Source organism: Schistocerca serialis, chromosome 5 (assembly GCF_023864345.2).
Source record: "Schistocerca serialis cubense isolate TAMUIC-IGC-003099 chromosome 5, iqSchSeri2.2, whole genome shotgun sequence".
In the NCBI taxonomy this organism is placed as follows: Eukaryota; Metazoa; Arthropoda; class Insecta; order Orthoptera; family Acrididae; genus Schistocerca; species Schistocerca serialis.
Genome location: NC_064642.1, coordinates 383773056 through 383791812, shown reverse-complemented (window position 1 = coordinate 383791812; position 18757 = coordinate 383773056). Strand labels below are relative to the sequence as shown.

The window sequence follows — 18757 nt, the reverse complement described above, 5'->3', positions numbered from 1 at the left end:
CACTTTACCCCCCTTTGAATTTTTTGCACAGGTCTTGATGGAGGTGGCCTGTAGATTGCTAACGTCCATAGGTGTTGTTTGACTGGCCGTAAAGTCTCGAAGAGGAGGCTTCCCGTATGGACGGAAGTGTCCCCGATGATAACGGGTCGAGACGACAGGAGATGTGGGAGTCGAATCTGCTGGGGTCCCGTGCATTAATGTGCCGGTTACGGCAAGTCCGGTTGTTATAACAGGAGACATGGGTGATGTGTCCGTGTCCGCAGGAGAAGGAGGCGAGTAGAATTGCTCCGACAGATGATGGTCATCTGGTTCCTGCATGGGCACGTCTCCTGGTGGTGACACGTTGGCCACGGTGTCGTAAGATGCGGCCAGGACTCCATTTTGGCCACCTGCCATATCCCTGTACCCATACAACGTCGTCGGTGGTGAACCGGCCAAGTGAAGGCACCCGCGGCCATGAGGTGGAAGGCCGCAGAAGATGAAGTAAGTGCAGGGCTGTCGGCCATGTAAGAACTCAGCCGGGCTGTGGTCGCCCATGGGGGTGAAACGGTAAGAAGCCAGAAATTGGAGAAGCGCATCATCAGCAGAAGAAGTCAGGAGTTTCCTCATCTGAGCCTTAAATGTGCGGACCTGTCGTTCAGCCTCACTGTTTGACTGTAGATGGAATGGAGGGGCCGTGACATGCATGACGCCATGACGGGCACAAAAATCCGCAAAAATCGGAAGAGGCAAATTGCGGACCATCATCAGTAACAAGAATAGAGGGAAGGCCTTCCAAAGAGAAAATGCGAACGAGAGCATTGGTGGTTGCCACGATGGTAGGCGACATGCAACAGACAATGAAAGGAAATTTAGAGTAGGCGTCAATAATGAGAAGCCAATAAGTACCTAAAAAAGGACCCGCGAAGGGCTTCTCAAGCGAAGGCCACGGTGACAAAGATGACTTCGGGGCAGCGGCCTGTGACGCACAAGGGCCACAGGCAGTGATCATGTGTGCGATTTCAGAGTCGATGCTGGGCCAGTACACATGACAGTGTGCCAGAGATTTTGTGCGAGAGACACCCCAGTGCCCTTGGTGAAGGAGGCGCAAGACCGAAGCACGCAAAGATGCAGGTACCACAACACGTGGCGAAGCATTGTCAGTGGAAAGGAGGATAACACCATCGCTAGCCATGAGGCGATAACGCAAAGCATACTAGTTCCGCAACGGATCAGAAGTCTTAGCGGATGGACAATCTGGCCAACCCTTCTGAATGCAGCATAAAACCCGGGAGAGGGTAGGGTCAGAACCCGTAGCAGTCGCCAGCCGGTCCCCAGTGATGGGGAACCCGTCCACAACTGCGGTGTGCAGCCTTGTTGGGAAGTGAATTGATGGATGAAACAAGGAAACAAGTGGTTTGTGATCAGTAACAAGATGAAATTTGGATCCATAGAGAAAAACACCAAACTTATGAAGAGCGTAAATAATGGCCAAAGCTTCTTTTTCAATTTGAGAATACTTTTGTTGGGCATCCATGAGCGTTTTGGAGGCATAAGTAATGGGTTGTTCAGAACTGTCAGAAAAATGGTGCACAAGGACTGCACCGACCCCATATTGAGAGGCGTCCATGGCAAGAACAAGATGTTGGCCAGGTCGATAAGTAGCCAGGCACAGGGCCTGTTTCAGCACAGTCTTCAATTTCTGGAAAGCCGCATTGCATGATGCGGACCAGTGAAAAGGCACATTTTTATGCAACAGGCGATGCAATGGCTGAGCCACCGAAGCAGCAGATGGCAAAAACTTGTAATAGTATGCTATTTTCCCCAAGAAGGCCTGCAGTTCCTTAACAGATGTAGGGCGAGGAAGAGCATCGATCGCAGCAACAGTTTGCCGAAGAGGACGAATACCATCCTGAGAGAGTTGAAACCCCAAGTACATGATAGATGCCTGAAAAATTTTGATTTCTCAAGATTACACTTAAGACCGGCAGTCTGTAATACATGAAAAAGTGTGCGGAGATTTTGAAGATGTTCTTCAGTGGTGGAGCCAGTGACAACAATGTCGTCCTGGTAATTTATACACCCAGGGACAGTGAGCAATAATTGTTCCAAGAATCGCTGAAAGAGAACAGGGGCGCTGGCAACCCCGAATGGTAAACGTTGGTATTGATAGAGGCCGAAAGGCGTGTTAAAGACCATAAACTGTGGGAAGCAGCATCAAGAGGAAGTTGATGATAAGCTTCTGACAGGTCAAGTTTAGAAAAATACTGGCCTCCAGCAAGTTTAGTGAACAATTCTTCAGGTCAAGACAACGACAGGAGAGGACCACTCACTGGAAGTGACAGGAAGCAAGACCCCTGAAGCAGTGAGACGATCCAGCTCCCGTTTGACCTGATCACGAAGGGCCACAGGAATGGGCTGAGCCCGAAAAAACTTAGACTGAGCAATGGGTTTGAGCGTGATATGAGCTTCAAAGTCGTTTGCATGGCCTAACCCAGGAGAAAAAAGGGACGAAAATGTCGTCGACAAGGAATCCAATTGAGCATAAGGGATAGCATCAGAGACAATATTGACACAGTCATCTATGGAGAACCCAAAAACGTGAAAGGCATCAAAACCAAAAAGATTCTCCATGTTACTGTGGTCGACCACAAGTATGGGAACAGTGCGAATGACAGATTTGTCAGATACCTCAGCATCAAATTGTCCCAAGAGAGAAATCTTCTGTTTATTGTAAGTCCTTAATTGCCTAGTGACAGGTGGCAGGATTGGAGAACCCAACTGAAGATACATCTGAGAATTGATGATAGTGGCAGCAGAACCAGTATCCACCTGCATGCGAACATCCCGACCGAGTATTTGGACAGTGAGGAATAACTTCCCTGAAAGGGAAGAAGTACAATTGACAGACAACACAGAATCAGAATCAGCGTCATGTTCATGAACATCATATATGCGGTCGGATTTGCAAACAGATGACACATGACCTTTTTTTTGCATTTGTGATGCACGGCCCAATGTTGTGGACAATCTTCTCGTGAATGTTTCGTAAAATACCGCAGACATGAAGGAAGTTGCCATGGCTTTTGCTGCAGTTTCTTAGAGGTTTGTTTACGGTTAGGCCGAGGCTGCGCTTGGGAGCATACTGTGGCCACGATGGCTGGCGGGGACACCCCACACGTTTCATCAACATCGCACAGAGGTTGTATTTCCCTGACATCGCCCCATGCGTCTATTTGCGCTCCAGCGGCGCAAGAAATTTCAAAAGACTGAGCGATGGATAGGACTTCATCTAGAGTCGGATTTGCCAACTGAAGGGCACGTTGCCTAACTTCTTTGTCGGGCGCCAATCGGATAATAGCATCCCATACCATGGAATCAGCGTAGGATTCTTTGTGAACTTCAGTAACAAATTGACACTTTCTACTGAGGCCGTGAAGTTCAGCAGCCCAAGCATGATATGATTCATTCGGTTGTTTTTGACAACAATAAAAGGCAACACGAGAGGCTACCACATGCGTTTGCTTTTGAAAATAGACGGACAGAAGTGAGCACATTTGAGCAAAGGACAAAGACGCAGAATCTTTCAAAGGAGCCAATTGCGACAACAACCAATACATTTGAGGCGAAATCCATGAAAGGAACAGAGACTTACATGTTTGTTTGTCCGCGACATGAAATGCCAAGAAGTGCTGTCGAAGACGTTTTTCATAATCAGACCAGTCTTCCACCGTCTCGTCGTAAGGTGGAAAAGTAGGTAGAGACAACGACAAGAGATGCCCCGCAGTTGATACCATGACAAAATCACGAATCGCATTTGTGAGAAGCGTTTGCTGTTCTATGAGACCTTGCAATAGTTGCTCTAAAGTAGCCATGGAAACATGTGGGTCAACGTTTGAAAAGAAAAATCCCATCCTCGTCGCCAATTGTTATAACTTCAAGTTGAACAAATATATTTCAAGGAAGATGCAATACATGAAAGTCACAGATCAAGTAAACAGAGTAAGACGTGTGTGTACACTTTTAACAGTCAAATCATAACTGAGTCCGAGTCTAGCGGCCGCTAGCCGCTTAGGTGGCGCTGCTGCTGCATGGCTGGCAGACAGCGCCGCATGTAGAGGACACGCGTAACTGCGCGGCGGCACTTTGAAAGATCGGCGAGTCACAACACTTTTTCTCCCTTTGAATTTTTTGCACAGGTCTTGATGGAGGTGGCTAACGTCCATAGGTGTTGTTTGACTGGCCGTAAAGTCTCGAAGAGGAAGCTTCCCGTATGGACAGAGGTGTCCCTGATGAATTCTGTTTAATTCTTTTCCACTTTTTTAGGTGACACTTGCCTTTCAGAGAGCATGCAAGTGCTCAATAGAACAAGGCATCTCATATCAGAATGTGGAGCCATCAGCTAGCTGAAGTTAGTGTTCATTGTAGAAAGTGGTCTTGGCGACGTGTAATTGAAACAAATAAGTTCTATTTGTTTCCTTAAAAATTTGGGTGTTCCATGTCTTTTAACCGATTGACAGTAAACTGTATTTCTGTTTGGTTGTGTGGAGACTTTTGACAGAAGTTGTTAATGAGACAGTTGGAGGTGGTGTATGAACTCTTAGCCGTATACATATTCTATTCCAGTGGCTGGATCTTGGAATCTTTCTGAAAGTAGTTGTATTGTTATAGGACATTAATAATTAAACGTTGGAGTACTGTGAAGTTTAACCCTTTGTCATCAGTCAAAGCAAGGTTGCTGAACCTTATTTAGTGTTATTGGATAGTGTTGCAGTGGAGAAAGTTAATATGGGTCCACCGATAAACATTTTGATTAAATCTGTCAAACAGCACTTCATTTATCTTGTATTGTGTGCCTCTTGGTGCTGAGAGTGTGTGGATTCTGGCCACAGCAGCGAGTTTTATTCAGCACGGTGCCACAGAAGCTCTGAGGACAGATGAGAGGATTATTTCACTCTTTCTCTCTGCAGTCTTCTCTTCCTCTGCTCCATCTCCTCCTCCTGGTAAACTCCTCCACGTCACTACACTACGCACCACCCACCCACCTGTGGCCAGAATGAGCTCACATGTGGCACAGTCCTGTTCTGTGCATCATCTGCATGTCCCTCCCAGCTGCCAACTACCCTTCCCCATCCCCCCTCCCTGCTCCCCACTTTCATTCTCCACTCACCAACTCCATGCAACACTGCCCATGATGCCAGTCAGACTGCAGTGCTGTCACAATTTAGTCATCCGAGATAATGTAACTCTGCAGGTGTATGTGTATTCTGTCAGTTCTGAAGCGAGTTACACCTGAAAGATAGTGATATTTTCAGTATTATTTATGTGCCTATCAAGATGTCAACTATGTGGTAAGTTGTTGCTTTTACTTCTTCCAGTATTTATGTAACATATTGATGAAAAATGCAGTGTAACATTTTACCTCTCTCCTACAATTCTGTTAGCGAATGTAAAAATATGTTCAATAGGTATGCAAGGAAGAAGAAGAAGCAATAAAGGTGGACCTCCATGAAGGATGTGGACGCACTAAACTGTTCTGGGTTATGGCATTGGCTGACTCCTGCACACTAAAGGCTATGGTAGAATTCCGTGAAGGAACACGTACGAAGCCAGCAGGTGTAACATCTGGTGTATGTCGTTTCTGTGGGGCTACTGGAAGTTCAGGCCTACTAGCAATTGGAAATATCTGTGCAGATCAAGATTGTCAGGTGAGATCCTTGCTTTCAGTTTCTCTATTAAAAATTAAATAAAAGCCTTGGGAATTTGCAAGCTAAGTCACCTTTTTTTCCTCAGAGACCTTACTAATGGCAAGAATTACTTGTAATTACCTACAGAATTTCAGAATACATATATGTGAGAACAACAAAGAGAGCCCACAAAAGAAATACATTAGTTGATAGACAATCTCACAGACTTTAAAATGTACTTTATTATGTGATTCAAGAAATGGCAGTTGAGAGGTCTAATTCTTGCTATACTCACTCCGATGTGTCACGGTCAGTATCAGCAACTGTATTTACAACTCTTTCCTGCAACTGCTCCAAATGGAAGACACAAAACATGATCATTTATGTAATCCCATAAGAAATAATTACATGGAGTTAATTAAGATTACTATTCCATGACAGAAAGCACATCCAAACTAAGTTGTCGAAGTCCTGCTTTAAGATGACCAGGAACATTTGAATGAAACTTCACATAAAGCACAATCATGCTTCAAAATGAAGTCTTCCCCACTATGCCATCATTGTTAAGACATTTTAGCAAATGTGTAAATACAAGATTGCAATAACAATTCTCTCTGCAAAGAGAAGTAAGCAATATACTGGATGGTTGTAAAGAAACAGGCGGAGGTCTGAGTGCTACAGTGGGGGATGTATACATCACAGGGCATTAATTGGTGCACTCATGAAGTATGCTGAAAAAAGTAATTGTTCCCCTTTCTTCCTGGGTTCAGGAAAAGGGGAGGAATGATCAGACACATGACAATGGTGGATCTGGCATGTTTATTAGGATATGGTCACAAGTTACAACATGTGTTCTGTATGGTCTCCTGATTTGGCAACATGCTGCATCTGTAATGTGGCATGGTCGGCAGTCGCTCACAGCATATCCAGTGTAATCAGAGCAATAAGTCGTCGTATGCTATCCTTCAGATCAGGAAGAGTCCAGATATATCCCTGATGGACACAATCTTTCAGACATCCCCACAACCATAAATTAAATGGAAGGTCAGGTTCCTGGAAGGCCACACATCATGAAATTGCATAGAAATCATGTGGTCATTGCTGAACGTTTCTCGAAGCAAATCTTTCACCTGGCAAGCGACATGTGTTGTTGCCCCATCTTGCATGAAAAAAGTGATGTGGACACAGCTGCATTCATGCAAAGCTGGAATCACATGTGGAGGTCCACATAACGTGCACACAACTGCATTCATGCAAAGCTGGAATCACATGTGGAGGTCCACGTAATGTGCACATCTCACTGTACACCTAACAGGCCAGCGAGGTGTCATCTCCTAGAAGAAAAACGGACTGAGAATGAAGGAGCTTGAGAAACCACACCACAAAGTCACATAATCGAGTGCAGTGGATGTTCCTGCACAACATATAGTGGAGTAGAACCCCATATGTGACAGTTCTGTGCAATCTTGGCACCATGCAGAGTAAAATGTGCTTAATCCATCTAAAGACTGTCCCCCGTCCATCCAGACACTGTTCCCTGGCCTCATGTCATCCATTTTCATGTGTGCCAAAAATGAACACGAAAGTCACAGCTCCATTTGGTGCATGGCTCCATTTGGTGCCCATTCTGAACCATGTAGTGATACCAATATAAAATGCATTGCAAAATCTCTTGAACTATTGACGTGGGGAAAGACAATTCCCATGACACAGTTGGAGCACTAGCTGCAGAATTTGAGGCATGTGCTGCACGGTCGGCTATAGCTACAGCAATTTCATCAACTGCCATGGGAATGAGCCACATCTCTCTCCCTGCTGCACCATGTAAGTCACCTGTTTCTTCAGATTTCTTGATCATGGTCTGTAGCCCATTTATTGACATGGGTTCTCTTCACAGCTATTTCTGTTGGCGATATTCCTGTACTGCAGCACTGCTGTTGCTGCTGCTCTGATAGAACAACTTTATCAGTAGTCCATGGGTCTTTCTTCTCGATTGTCATTGCGTTTCATATGGGAAACTTCAATCTTCTTAACCCTTTATGCTAACAGTCACTTCACAAAAGAAATCAACACGTCACCAAGTGACAAATAGCCTATTGACATCAAAACAGGAAACATTTCACATTCTGGCTGCTTACCGTGTATTTTCAGCTGGTGGCAGAAAGTGTAACAGTTATTTTTTCCAACATTCTCCCTGAATGCACTTATTAGTGAACATAATGTGTGAACTTGTTCTGCGATGTATACGGTCCACATTGCAGCACTTGGAACTCAGTTATAACCACCAGGTATTTTAGGAGAATCACAGGTTTATTTCATATTCACTTGAAGATTTTCTGTGCCTGGAGTGTTGTTGTGGTGTGGTGATCTGTCAGAGACTGGTCTGGTGCAGCTCTACATGCTGGTCTATTCTGTGCAAGTGTCTTTGTTTCTGTAGAAATAATACAACCTGCGTCCATTTGAACTCACTTGCTGTAATCAAGCCCTCATCTACATCTACATGATTACTCTGCAATTCACAATTTAGCACCTGTCAGAGGGTTCATCAAACCACCTTCAAGCTATTTCTCCACCATTCTACTCTAGAACAATGTGCAGGGAAAATGGACACACAAATTTTTCCATCCGAGCTCTGATTTGTCTCATTTTACTATGATGATCATTCCTCCCGCTGTAGATGGGCACCAACGAGATACTTACACACTCTGAGGACAAAGTTGGTGATTACAATTTCATGAAAAGATCCTGCCACAACAAAAATTGCCTTGACTTTAATGATTGCCACCCCAATTTGTGTAACATAATCATGCCACTCTCTCCCCTTTTTTGCAATTATTCAAAATGAGCTTCCCTTCTTTGAACTTTTTTCATGTCCTCCATTAATCCTATCTGATGTGGATCCCCCACCGCATAGCAGTACTCCAGAAGGGGGTGGACAAGCATAGTGTGAGCAGCCTCTTTTGCAGACCTGTTGGATATTCTAAGCATTCTGCCAATAAATCACATTCTTTGGTTTGCTTTCTCCACAACATTATCTATGTGATCTTTCCAGTGTAAGTTATTTGTAATTGTAATCCCTAAGTATTTAGTTGGATTTATAGCCTGTAGATTTGTGTGTTTTATCCTGTAACTGAAATTTAACAGATTCCTTTTAGTATTCAAGTGGATGATCTCACACTTTTCATTATTTAGACTCAATTGCCACTTTTTGCACCATACAGATATCTTGTCTAAATATTTTGCAATTTGTTTTGATCACCTGATGGCTTTATAAAACCATCATATGCAAACAATCTTAAGAGGGCTGCTCAGATGGTCTCCTAAATCATATATGTAGATCAGGAAAAGCAGAGGGCCTATGACACTTCCTTGGGGAATGCCAGATATTACTTCTACTTTACTTGATGACTTTCTGTCAATTACAGTGAACTGTGCTTTTCTGACAGGAAATTATGAATCCTGTTGTGCAGCTGAGATGATGCTCCATAGGCAAGTGATTTTATTAGAAGTCCCTTATGAGGAACAATGTCAAAAGCCTTCTGGAAATCTAAAAGCGTGGAATCAATTTGATATCCTCTGCCAATAGCACTCATTACTTCATGAGAATAAAGAGCTACTTGAGTTTCTCAAGAATGCTTTTTTCTGAGTCTGTTGTAGCTGTTTGTCAGTAAATTGTTTTCTTCCAGATAACCCATAATATTGAAACACAGTATATGATCCAGAATCCTACTGCAAATCATTAGCAATATGGGTCTGTAATTCAGTGGATTACTCCTGTTTCTTTCTTGGATATTGGTGTGATGTGTGCAACTTTACAGTCCTTAGGGATGGATCTTTCAACTAGCCTTTGGTTGTATATGATTGTTTAGTATGGAGCTATTTCAACATACTCTAAAAGAAACCTGGCTAGTATACAGTCTGCATCAGAGGCCTTGCCTTTATTAAGTGATTTATGCTGCTTCACTACATCAAATATATCTGTTAGTGAGTTACTCATGTTGGCAGTTGTTCTTGATTCGAATTCAGGAATATTTACTTTGTCTTCTTTTTTAAAGTAATTTTGGAAAACTTGTAACTCAGCTTTAGTGCCACTGCTATCCATAACATCATCATTGTCATCATGCAGTGAGGGTATTGGTTGTGTCTTTCCACTGGTATACTTCAGATATGATCAGAATCTCTTTGGATTTTCTATCAGATTTTGGGAAGAATTTCATTCTGGAAACTGTTGAAAGCATCTCGCATTGAAGTTTGTACCACATTTTGAGCTTCTATAAAACTTTGCCTGTCTTGGGGCTTTTGCATTGTTTGAAATTAGGCATGCTTTTTTCATAAGCTTTTGCAACAGTGTTCCAACCTTCTTTGTGTACCATGATGGATCAGCACCCTCTCTTATTAGTTTATTTGGTATATATCTCTCAATTGCTGTCAATACTATTTCTTTGAATTTAAACCATATCTGGTCTACACTTACATAATCAAATTGGAAGGAGTGGATATTGTCTCTTAGGAAGACCTCGTATGAATTTTCATCTGTTTTTAAAAATAGATGTATATTGCATTTATTTTTTGTGGGTTTTAATGTTGTGGTATTTAGTCTCACTACAACAACCTTGTAATCACTAAACCCTGTATCCATCATGATGCTCCCTATTTGCTCAGGATTATTTGTTGCAAAGAGATCAAATATGTTTTTGCAACCATTTACACTTTGAGTGTACTCCTGAATTAATTGTTCAAAATAATTTTCTGAGAAGGCATTCAGGATGATTTCAGATATGTTTTGTGCCTACCACTGACTGTAAACATGCATTTTTGCCAACACATTGAGGGTAGATTGAAGTTACCACCAACTGTAATTGTATGAGTGGGATACCTATTTGAAATGAGACTCGAGTTTTCTTTGAACTGTTCAGCAACTGTATATTACGAGTTGCAGGTTGGTAAAAGGAACTAATTATTAATTTATTCCTGTTGTCAAGTCTAACCTGTGCCCTACTAACTCGCATGAAGTATCTGCTTCAATTTCACTACAAGGTAAATTATTTCTGATTGCAATAAACACTCCACCGTCAACTGTATTTAATCTGTTTTTCTGAACGCAGTTAAGTCTTTAGTAAAAATTTCAGATGAGCTTGTTTCTGACTTTAGCGAGCTTTCCATACCTGTAACGATTTGAGCTTCAGTGTGTTTTATTAGTGTTTGGAGCTCAGTTTCTTTTGCAGCACAGCTACAACAATTTATGACTACAATACCAACTGTTTCTAGGTCTACCTTTGTGTGTTTGTCCTGCATCCTTTTAGACTGACATCCATTCTTTTGTTTCCATAGACCGTCTAACACAAAAAAACCAGCCCCCACTACCCACTTAGCTGCTTTCTGTGCATAGTGGACTCCTGATCTATTAAATGGAACCTGGAAACCCACTGCCCTATGGCACAAGTTGAGGAATCTGCTGCTTATATGGTGGTCAGAGAACCGTGTGAGCCTCTGATTCAGACCCTCCACTAAGCTCTGTATCAAAGGATTACATTCAGTTCTGTCAATGATGCTACAGGTGGAGAGCTCCGCCTTCCTCTCACGAGGAAGACTGGCAGGGCAGGCTTTACCATTTCAGCTAGGCACCTGAAACCAGAGAGCATCTTCTCTTATCCAAAGTGACACATACCATTAGCATCAACATGAGCCACCACCTGTAGTTGGCTGCCCCCTGTGCTCTTCATGGCACCCAGAAGCAGGGTTTCCACGCCTGGATTGACTCCTCCCAGTATGCACAAAGAGTTCACACTGGGTTCCTCCCCCTCTTTGGTTGCCATACCCCTAAGTGGCCCCATTGTTTGCCTAATGTTGAAGCTCCCAACTACCAGTAATCCCACCCATTGTGAATGCACAGGCCTTGTTAGCTGTGAGGCTTCAGGGAAAGTGAATGCATCTGTCTCAGGGACTTCATTAGCCACAGATGACGCCCAACACCTGTTCGTCAGATGAACTGGGAAGGCCCTCCGAAGTCTTTTACTGCCCACCACATCTTGCAGTGACCTCCACTCGACCACAGATGAAGGGTCAACTTCAGTATGGGCAATTCCTGGGGCAGTCAAAGTAGTGGACCAGTCAGGGACACGTGGGATGTGCTGGATGCCCCATGGATCCCAACACCCAGCCCTCCATAGTGATGCCATTTGGCAACAGCCTCAAGCTGTGTGGTCTTCCTCTGTAGTTGTTATTTCTCACACTTCCATCCATTACCAAATTAAATATTCTTAATGCCTCAGGAAGTGTCCTGTCAATGTACCCCTTCTTTTTGTCAAGTTGTGCAACAAAGCTCTTCTCTCCCCTGTTCAGTGCTGTACCTCTTCATCAATCCCTTGATTTATAGTTGAGTAGGTGCAAGTTGTTCCCTGACAGTTGCAGTGGACTGGGCATGGCAGCTTCATGCTGCTGTGTCAACCAATAACGTAATGCAATTCTGTAAATGTCTCTATGGCAACACGTTGTTGTTGTCACAGCTCTGTAGACAGTTAATGTTATCACCTGCAGTTGAAAGCTGGCAAGTGCTGCGAGCTGTCAGGGATCTTCTTACACTGTCTCGACTATAGTCATTGTAATCTTCAGCATTCATCTGTAACACCATATTTAAAAAGCTTCTTTTCTTCTGCTCTTGCCTGTATTACTAATCGTGCACATTTTGCTTCCTTATAAACCTACATTCCAGTTTATCGGATATGATGTTTCACCATGTCTGACTCATGAAAGATGAGTCTGTCAACAAAAATCAACTTCATGCAGAGATATATTCATATATATGTATATGGAGGTCTGTAGAAAATCAAAGATTAATTGTTCATCCTAGGGGCTCAGCACTTGTGTATCACCCTTGAGGCTCAGCACTTGCAACAGCTGCACTTAGTATGTTTTCAGAACATGATATTTCCAAAGAATGAACCATACCATTGGCAGTCTTACATGCAATATATAGCTGGTGTATACTGCCAATTTGTTACGGCTCCTGCAGAAAGTTTCTCTTACAGACTGTGTCTTTTCTGCTGGTAGTCCTGGATTCCCTGCATTGTTCATAATGCAGTAGGGGCCAGTCATGCTGAATTTGTTGTCGCTCATACATTGTTTTGTCTATTCCAACTTCTGCCTACTATCTGACATGAAATACAAGGGCTCTCCCTCCCTTGAGGTCCAATCAGTTGTGAAATTACAACCACAATGGTATGAAATATGAGGTCCAGGTGGTCATGAAATTAAAATCGCAGTGAAGCTTTGCGTACATGTGTTGCACATTATCTGTACTATGCTTGTCGACTGTGGCTCATTGCATTTGTCAGTTCTGAATGCACGTTGAGCAGCCTAGAACAATAGAGCCTCCTGCCAAGTATGAAATGTGTACTGTCTTTCAATTTCTTTATGCTGAGGGGTGCAATGTACCAAAATTCATTGAGGAATGAGTAATGTAAATGGCAAAATTTTCGTGAGTGACAGCAAAGTGTGGCAGTGGTGCAGGAACTGTGAAGCAGGACATACAACATGAACATGATGCAGGCAGTTAGGGAAGGAAGCAAGTGTCAACTGATGATCTTGTTCAGCAGGTTATTTGAGAAAATCATTAGTTCAGTGTTGGTATTGAGTAATTTGTTTCTATAAATCCCAATGCAGCTCTCTGGTGTCATCATGAGTGAGAGGCTTCGGTACCATAGATTGTGCGTGAGATGGGTTCTGAAGTGTAACATTTCTGCATTGCTACCATGATGAAGAATATTTTTTGAACAGAATTGTCTTGGGGAACAATGCATTAGTCCATTTTGAAAATGAAGAAACAGTAGAGCATTGCAGACAGATGGGTGCATTCTCATTCCCCAAATAAAGCAAAGAAGTACAAGTGAACATTCTCCATCATAAAGTGTATGGCTGCAGTGTTCTGGAACCAAAAAGGAGTTTCCTTGGTGGAATTCAAGGAACATGGTGCGATGACCACTGCAGCCTCATATAGTGTGACTCTTCAGTGTCTATGAAGAGCAATTCAGAGCAAGCAAAGCAGAATGTTGTCATCAGGCATCGTCCTTCTTCGTGATGATGCTTGGCCACACTTTGCAGCTTCAACAGAGACACTCCTGGACCATTTTTGATGAGAAGTGTTTGATACCTGTAACAACGCCAACACTTGACTCCCTCTGATTTCCATCTCTTTGTTCATGTGAAATGCTGCTAGGACAGCATTTGGCACAGACTATGAACTGCAGACCAGTGTAGAAAATTGGCTTATAGCACAAGCAGGTGCTTTCTATGATGGGAATGCTGAAAAGTTGGTATCATGCTAGCACAGATGCCTAAGTCAGAGAGGTGACTATGTTGAGAAGTAGTTGGAAGGTGTAGCTAAATGTCGCAAATGAAACATTTTTAATTTTCAATGGTGATTCCATTTTGCAACTGATCAGCCCTTGAAAAAAATGTAGCCTTCGTATCCACTGGACCATAACGACTGACACACGTGGTGAATTACAGTACGTAAACTGCATATATGCCTCCTATGTAGGCCATATTTTGGAACAACTGATCTTAGTGATGCACTATCTAATTGTACACTAGTGGAAATTAAAAATCAAAATATCCTTCAACTGATGTACTAAGGTTTGCAATGTCTCTTGCATTTGCAAACAGTTATACTTATTTCAAAATAAATTCATTGAATGTGAATAACTTGGCTTCAGCTGTGCTGGTGACATATAGAAATTTGTGCCAGACTGGGAATTGAACCCAGACTTCCCGCTTATTGCGAGTGGATGCCTTAACCATTAGGCTATCTGTGAATGCCTCCTTGATGACCCAAAGTTCCAGATATCACATTGTCTACATCCCTATGCCATAGTCTTCTATATTGATCACTGATAGGTAGTACATTTATACCTAACACAGGTGAATCCAAGTTATTCACATTCAGCAAATTTATTTTGAAATAATTTTGGTTGGCCATCTTTTGTCAGTAATGTTTGTTCATCCAGACATACAAGTAAATTTTGCATGCCAAGGCAGGCAGAAGATGATAACATCATAATTCTTGATTCCTCATAGTCTCATTCTCACTGGTGCAGGAATACTGAGTATAGCTGCAAGCACTTAGTGATGAATGTTGGAGCCTATTGTATAGTGATGTAGACAGTGTGACATATTGAAGTTTAGGTCGTTGTGAGAAGCACTAATTGACAGCCTAATTATTGAGATGACTGCTTGCGATAAGCAGGAAATTCGGCTTTGACTCTCAGTCCAGCACAAATTTCACAAATGTTGCCAATAGGTAGCATGTCAGTACTTAACACAGCTGAAGCCAAGTTATTCACATTCAGTGAATTTATTTCAAATTAATTATGGATGGCTGTCTTTCATCAAAAACATCTGCTCATCCACACATGCAAGTAAAAAAGTTATAATATATTTGGAAACTGTTGAGGTCGATATGAAGAGCTCTGTGTTTTATGAAATAAATGATGTTTCTATTAATTTTCTTGGAAAGTGAGCAATTAATTGTGCTTTGCTTTTGAGGGCACCATTATATATACAAAGAATAACAGGTTACATAATCAAATTGTGCAATGAAATATATTTAATGTTATTTTTCTGCAAAACTGTCCATTTATCAAAACTAAGTATTACAAGTTTAAAGTAGTCACTGATTATTTTGAGAGAGAAGGTGGGGGGGACTAACTGAGTGTTTTTCACAGGAGAGTTTGTGTTGGTCATCTGTTCTAGTTTTCACATGCTACATAGTCCATTTTCTGTAATTATTGTTTTGTCATCTATTAGTCACTTCTTTATCTACTTCATAAAACTTATACCACTATCTCTCTTAAGCAGATCGCTGGAACCTGTAACAGTTATCGCTATTGAAGAAGTCTGCAATCAGTTGATGTTTCCCATTTTGTAGACACATTGTAGAGTTTGGAACATGGGTTAAGGAATCCAAAGCTGCTGCATGTGGGAATGGAAATTTAAAAAAAGTTTAAGTTGTCTGTTGAGCTAGATTGCCACTATGTCCTGAATTCTGTCATCTGAGGGAACCAAAATTTCATGCTTGCTGGATGAAACAAACAATGTGGTTGCATGTTGTCAGACATTGCAGATTCTATGCAGATCCATTCAGTACAAGTGAAGAAGCACACTTTCATCAAGTGTCATTCTGCCACACAATATTGCGCAACCACATGCTGCTATTACAACCCAACCCAACAATTTACTCAGTAACTGAAATAGGAGGTGACAGATAAGCCACCCTATAGACTGGTTGTGGCCCCAATGACTTCCACTTTTCTCAAGAGATGAAGTAATGGTTGGATAGATGACCATTCACATCAAATAAGGATGTGCAGAGATTCACAGTGATATAGCTTGCCAGATAGACTTTTTGCAGAGAGGATACGGAAGCTCATACAGTATTTTGTTACTAGTATCTCGATTGCCATACAACAATGTGCAACCGCATGCTGCTGTAGCAGTCCATCAACTTATGCAATTACTGAAATGGGAGGTGGAAAAATAGTCATCAGCATCTGTACCTAAGGTCTTCCTGATAACCATATTTGTTTTAATACTTGGTACGGCTGAAGATGGGCGGTTGGGGGAGGGAGGGAGGGGGGACAATACAATTACGTTTGGCCCTGCTGATGATGCGAGGATATGGGGGGAGGGCAATACGGTTACTGCCAGGATCAGTCAACTATTTTTTGATGTATCATCATGAATAAAGTGCTGTGTTACTATGAATAATGTCTGCATGTATTTTTTGTTATCTGTATTCATTTAGCTCAACTATTCCATGCACCTGTGCTGAATTTTCAAAGAATAAGATATAAACCATAATTCCTAACTGAGTGAGAGTTGAACTATTCAGATTTGAAGCGCTCTTACAGAAAAAGTAATAAATAGTGATGGTAATTGCTATTCATCAGATATTAGAGAAAGTGGGTGACTGGCAAGCAAAAACAATTATTGCAATGATAAATGCTGTAAAGCAGTTAGTTGGAAAGTAGCGAGTGGTTATTCACTAATAAGTCAAGAGGGAAAACAGATGCTGGAATGAAATGATAAAAAACATAAAATTTATTGTATATTAACAGCTCATTGAATTCTTATATGGTTCAACATCACAGTGGACTGGATATGATTCAGGATCATTAGCAATATTCATGTGATGTATATGGTTTTTGCATCTCGGAACATTATTAACATAAGTTTCTTTCCTTTCATCTTATATTTATTTCAGTGATTTTCTGTTGTATATTTCCTCGGCCTTTCAATGTTGAAACATACATCTGGCCAATCTTAACAAGAAATGCTTGGAAATTATTTGCAACATTCCTGCTGTTGCCATTTTGTTTCTTCTTGGACTTTCTGTTCTGTTTGTATCTGTATATTCCATGGACTTTTAACAGTCAAGTTTGTGGATGAAACTACAGCTGGTGGCCTTGTATCATTTATCTTAGATCTCCATTTAAATCAATTTACTCATTCAGGCAGCTTCAATTACGAAGTTTAGTCCCTGTTGCCTTGATTCTGTGTGGGCAGTGTTATCATCTTCAACTTTTATTTCTATTTAAATGAAGCTGCTTCATAACATACATATTTACATTAAAATAAAAAGTTCTTGGCCTGTAACACTTAGGAATTTGGTGTTTGTAATCATCATTACAAGTCATTGTGCTCATTGGTGAGAGTCATGACCCCATGAACCAAATGTTTGCATCGCTCCCTTAGAACCTGCTGAAGAGGTAGACCCAAGATCTTCTTGATCTGATCACTCCACTTGTTTGCTGCTCTTTCTTTTGGTCTCTTGCCCTTGATCTTCCATTCTGTGATTATTTTCTCCAGGTTTGCTCCATCTCTTCTCACAAAGAGACCAAAGAGAATTTTTTTGGTTGACACAAGAAGAAAGGTATGTGGAGATATTGAATTGCTCAGTTAATGGATACATTTATTCTTCTTTCAATCTATTTTATACACAGCAACCTTTGCCAGCACCAAAGCTGAAATGCATTGATGCATCTTTGCTGCTGGCTAAAAGCATGGTGTCATCAGCAAATTGGAGGTTGTTAATAGTTCTGCCAAACATGCCTTTAGTCCACCCATCAAGAGCATTCCTAACGACATGATCTGTATAAATGTTGTTCAGTCGGGAAGTAGAACACAATCCTGTCTGACACCTTTTGATACACTGAAGAAATCAGACATACAGGCACTTGTCATCACAGCTTCAAGGTGATTACTATATAGACTTCTGATCAGTGCTGTCAAATGTTGTGGGACCCCAAACTCTACAAGCAACTTTTCCCAGACAACACAGTCAAAGGTTTCTCTATAGTCAAGGATGGAAATGAAGACAGGAACACAGAACTTTCACAATTTCTCTATTATTTGTTGTATAATTTAAAATGCAATAGTGTCTGCAGCTGCGATGAATTTTTTGAATGATTTCTTGAAAGCTTCAGCTGCCATTCTCTTTATTTAGTGTACAATTGTACAATTTCTGCCTTTGGCCATTTTCAGGTATCTAAAACGGATGTTTCATACATTGTATACATTAGTGACACTTGTGATTTTGATGTAGGAAAAGTAATATCTATCGATATAATAGGCACATTACAACTTACTTTATGGGTGATTTTTTAGTAACAGATTATGTCATATATGTCGTTGCTCATATGACATCATGTTATGCTCATAAATTAGTTTGAGGTGTTTACACTATTTTAGGAGCACTCTACTTTCGAGCAGTTGTTGCAATGTTCTTATATATAATGTACTTAACACCAGCAAGATTATAATTGTTTTACAGAAATTTGCTACTTAACTTACATATGCTTTTGTTCTGTTATATTTAATTATCGTTCATCATTGGTGTAAATATGACTGTATGTAATTTCTTTAAAATAACTTGTAAATATTTGTTCTCTTATTGTAGGAGCATGTCATTTTTGAATAGTGGTACAAAGCTTCGATATATCACATTTATCACAGGATTCTAATGAAATAGTACTGAGAACCATGAGAGTCTAGTAAAAACTGCTTTATGGTTGTGTGATGTTTTACATTACAGT

At 41.4% G+C, this 18757-nt stretch overlaps 1 protein-coding gene across 1 annotated transcript in view; it reads left to right on the top strand.

The window, feature by feature from the left end:
- LOC126481958 (E3 ubiquitin-protein ligase MYCBP2-like) overlaps window positions 1–18757 on the top strand; it is a gene marked incomplete at its 5' end in the record, with an annotated part of 333248 nt that overhangs the window by 286995 nt on the left and 27496 nt on the right. Inside the window, one exon of the mRNA XM_050105921.1 lies at window positions 5448–5687. Coding sequence (XP_049961878.1) covers window positions 5448–5687 — 240 coding nt within the window. The remainder of the gene's footprint in view (window positions 1–5447; window positions 5688–18757) is intronic.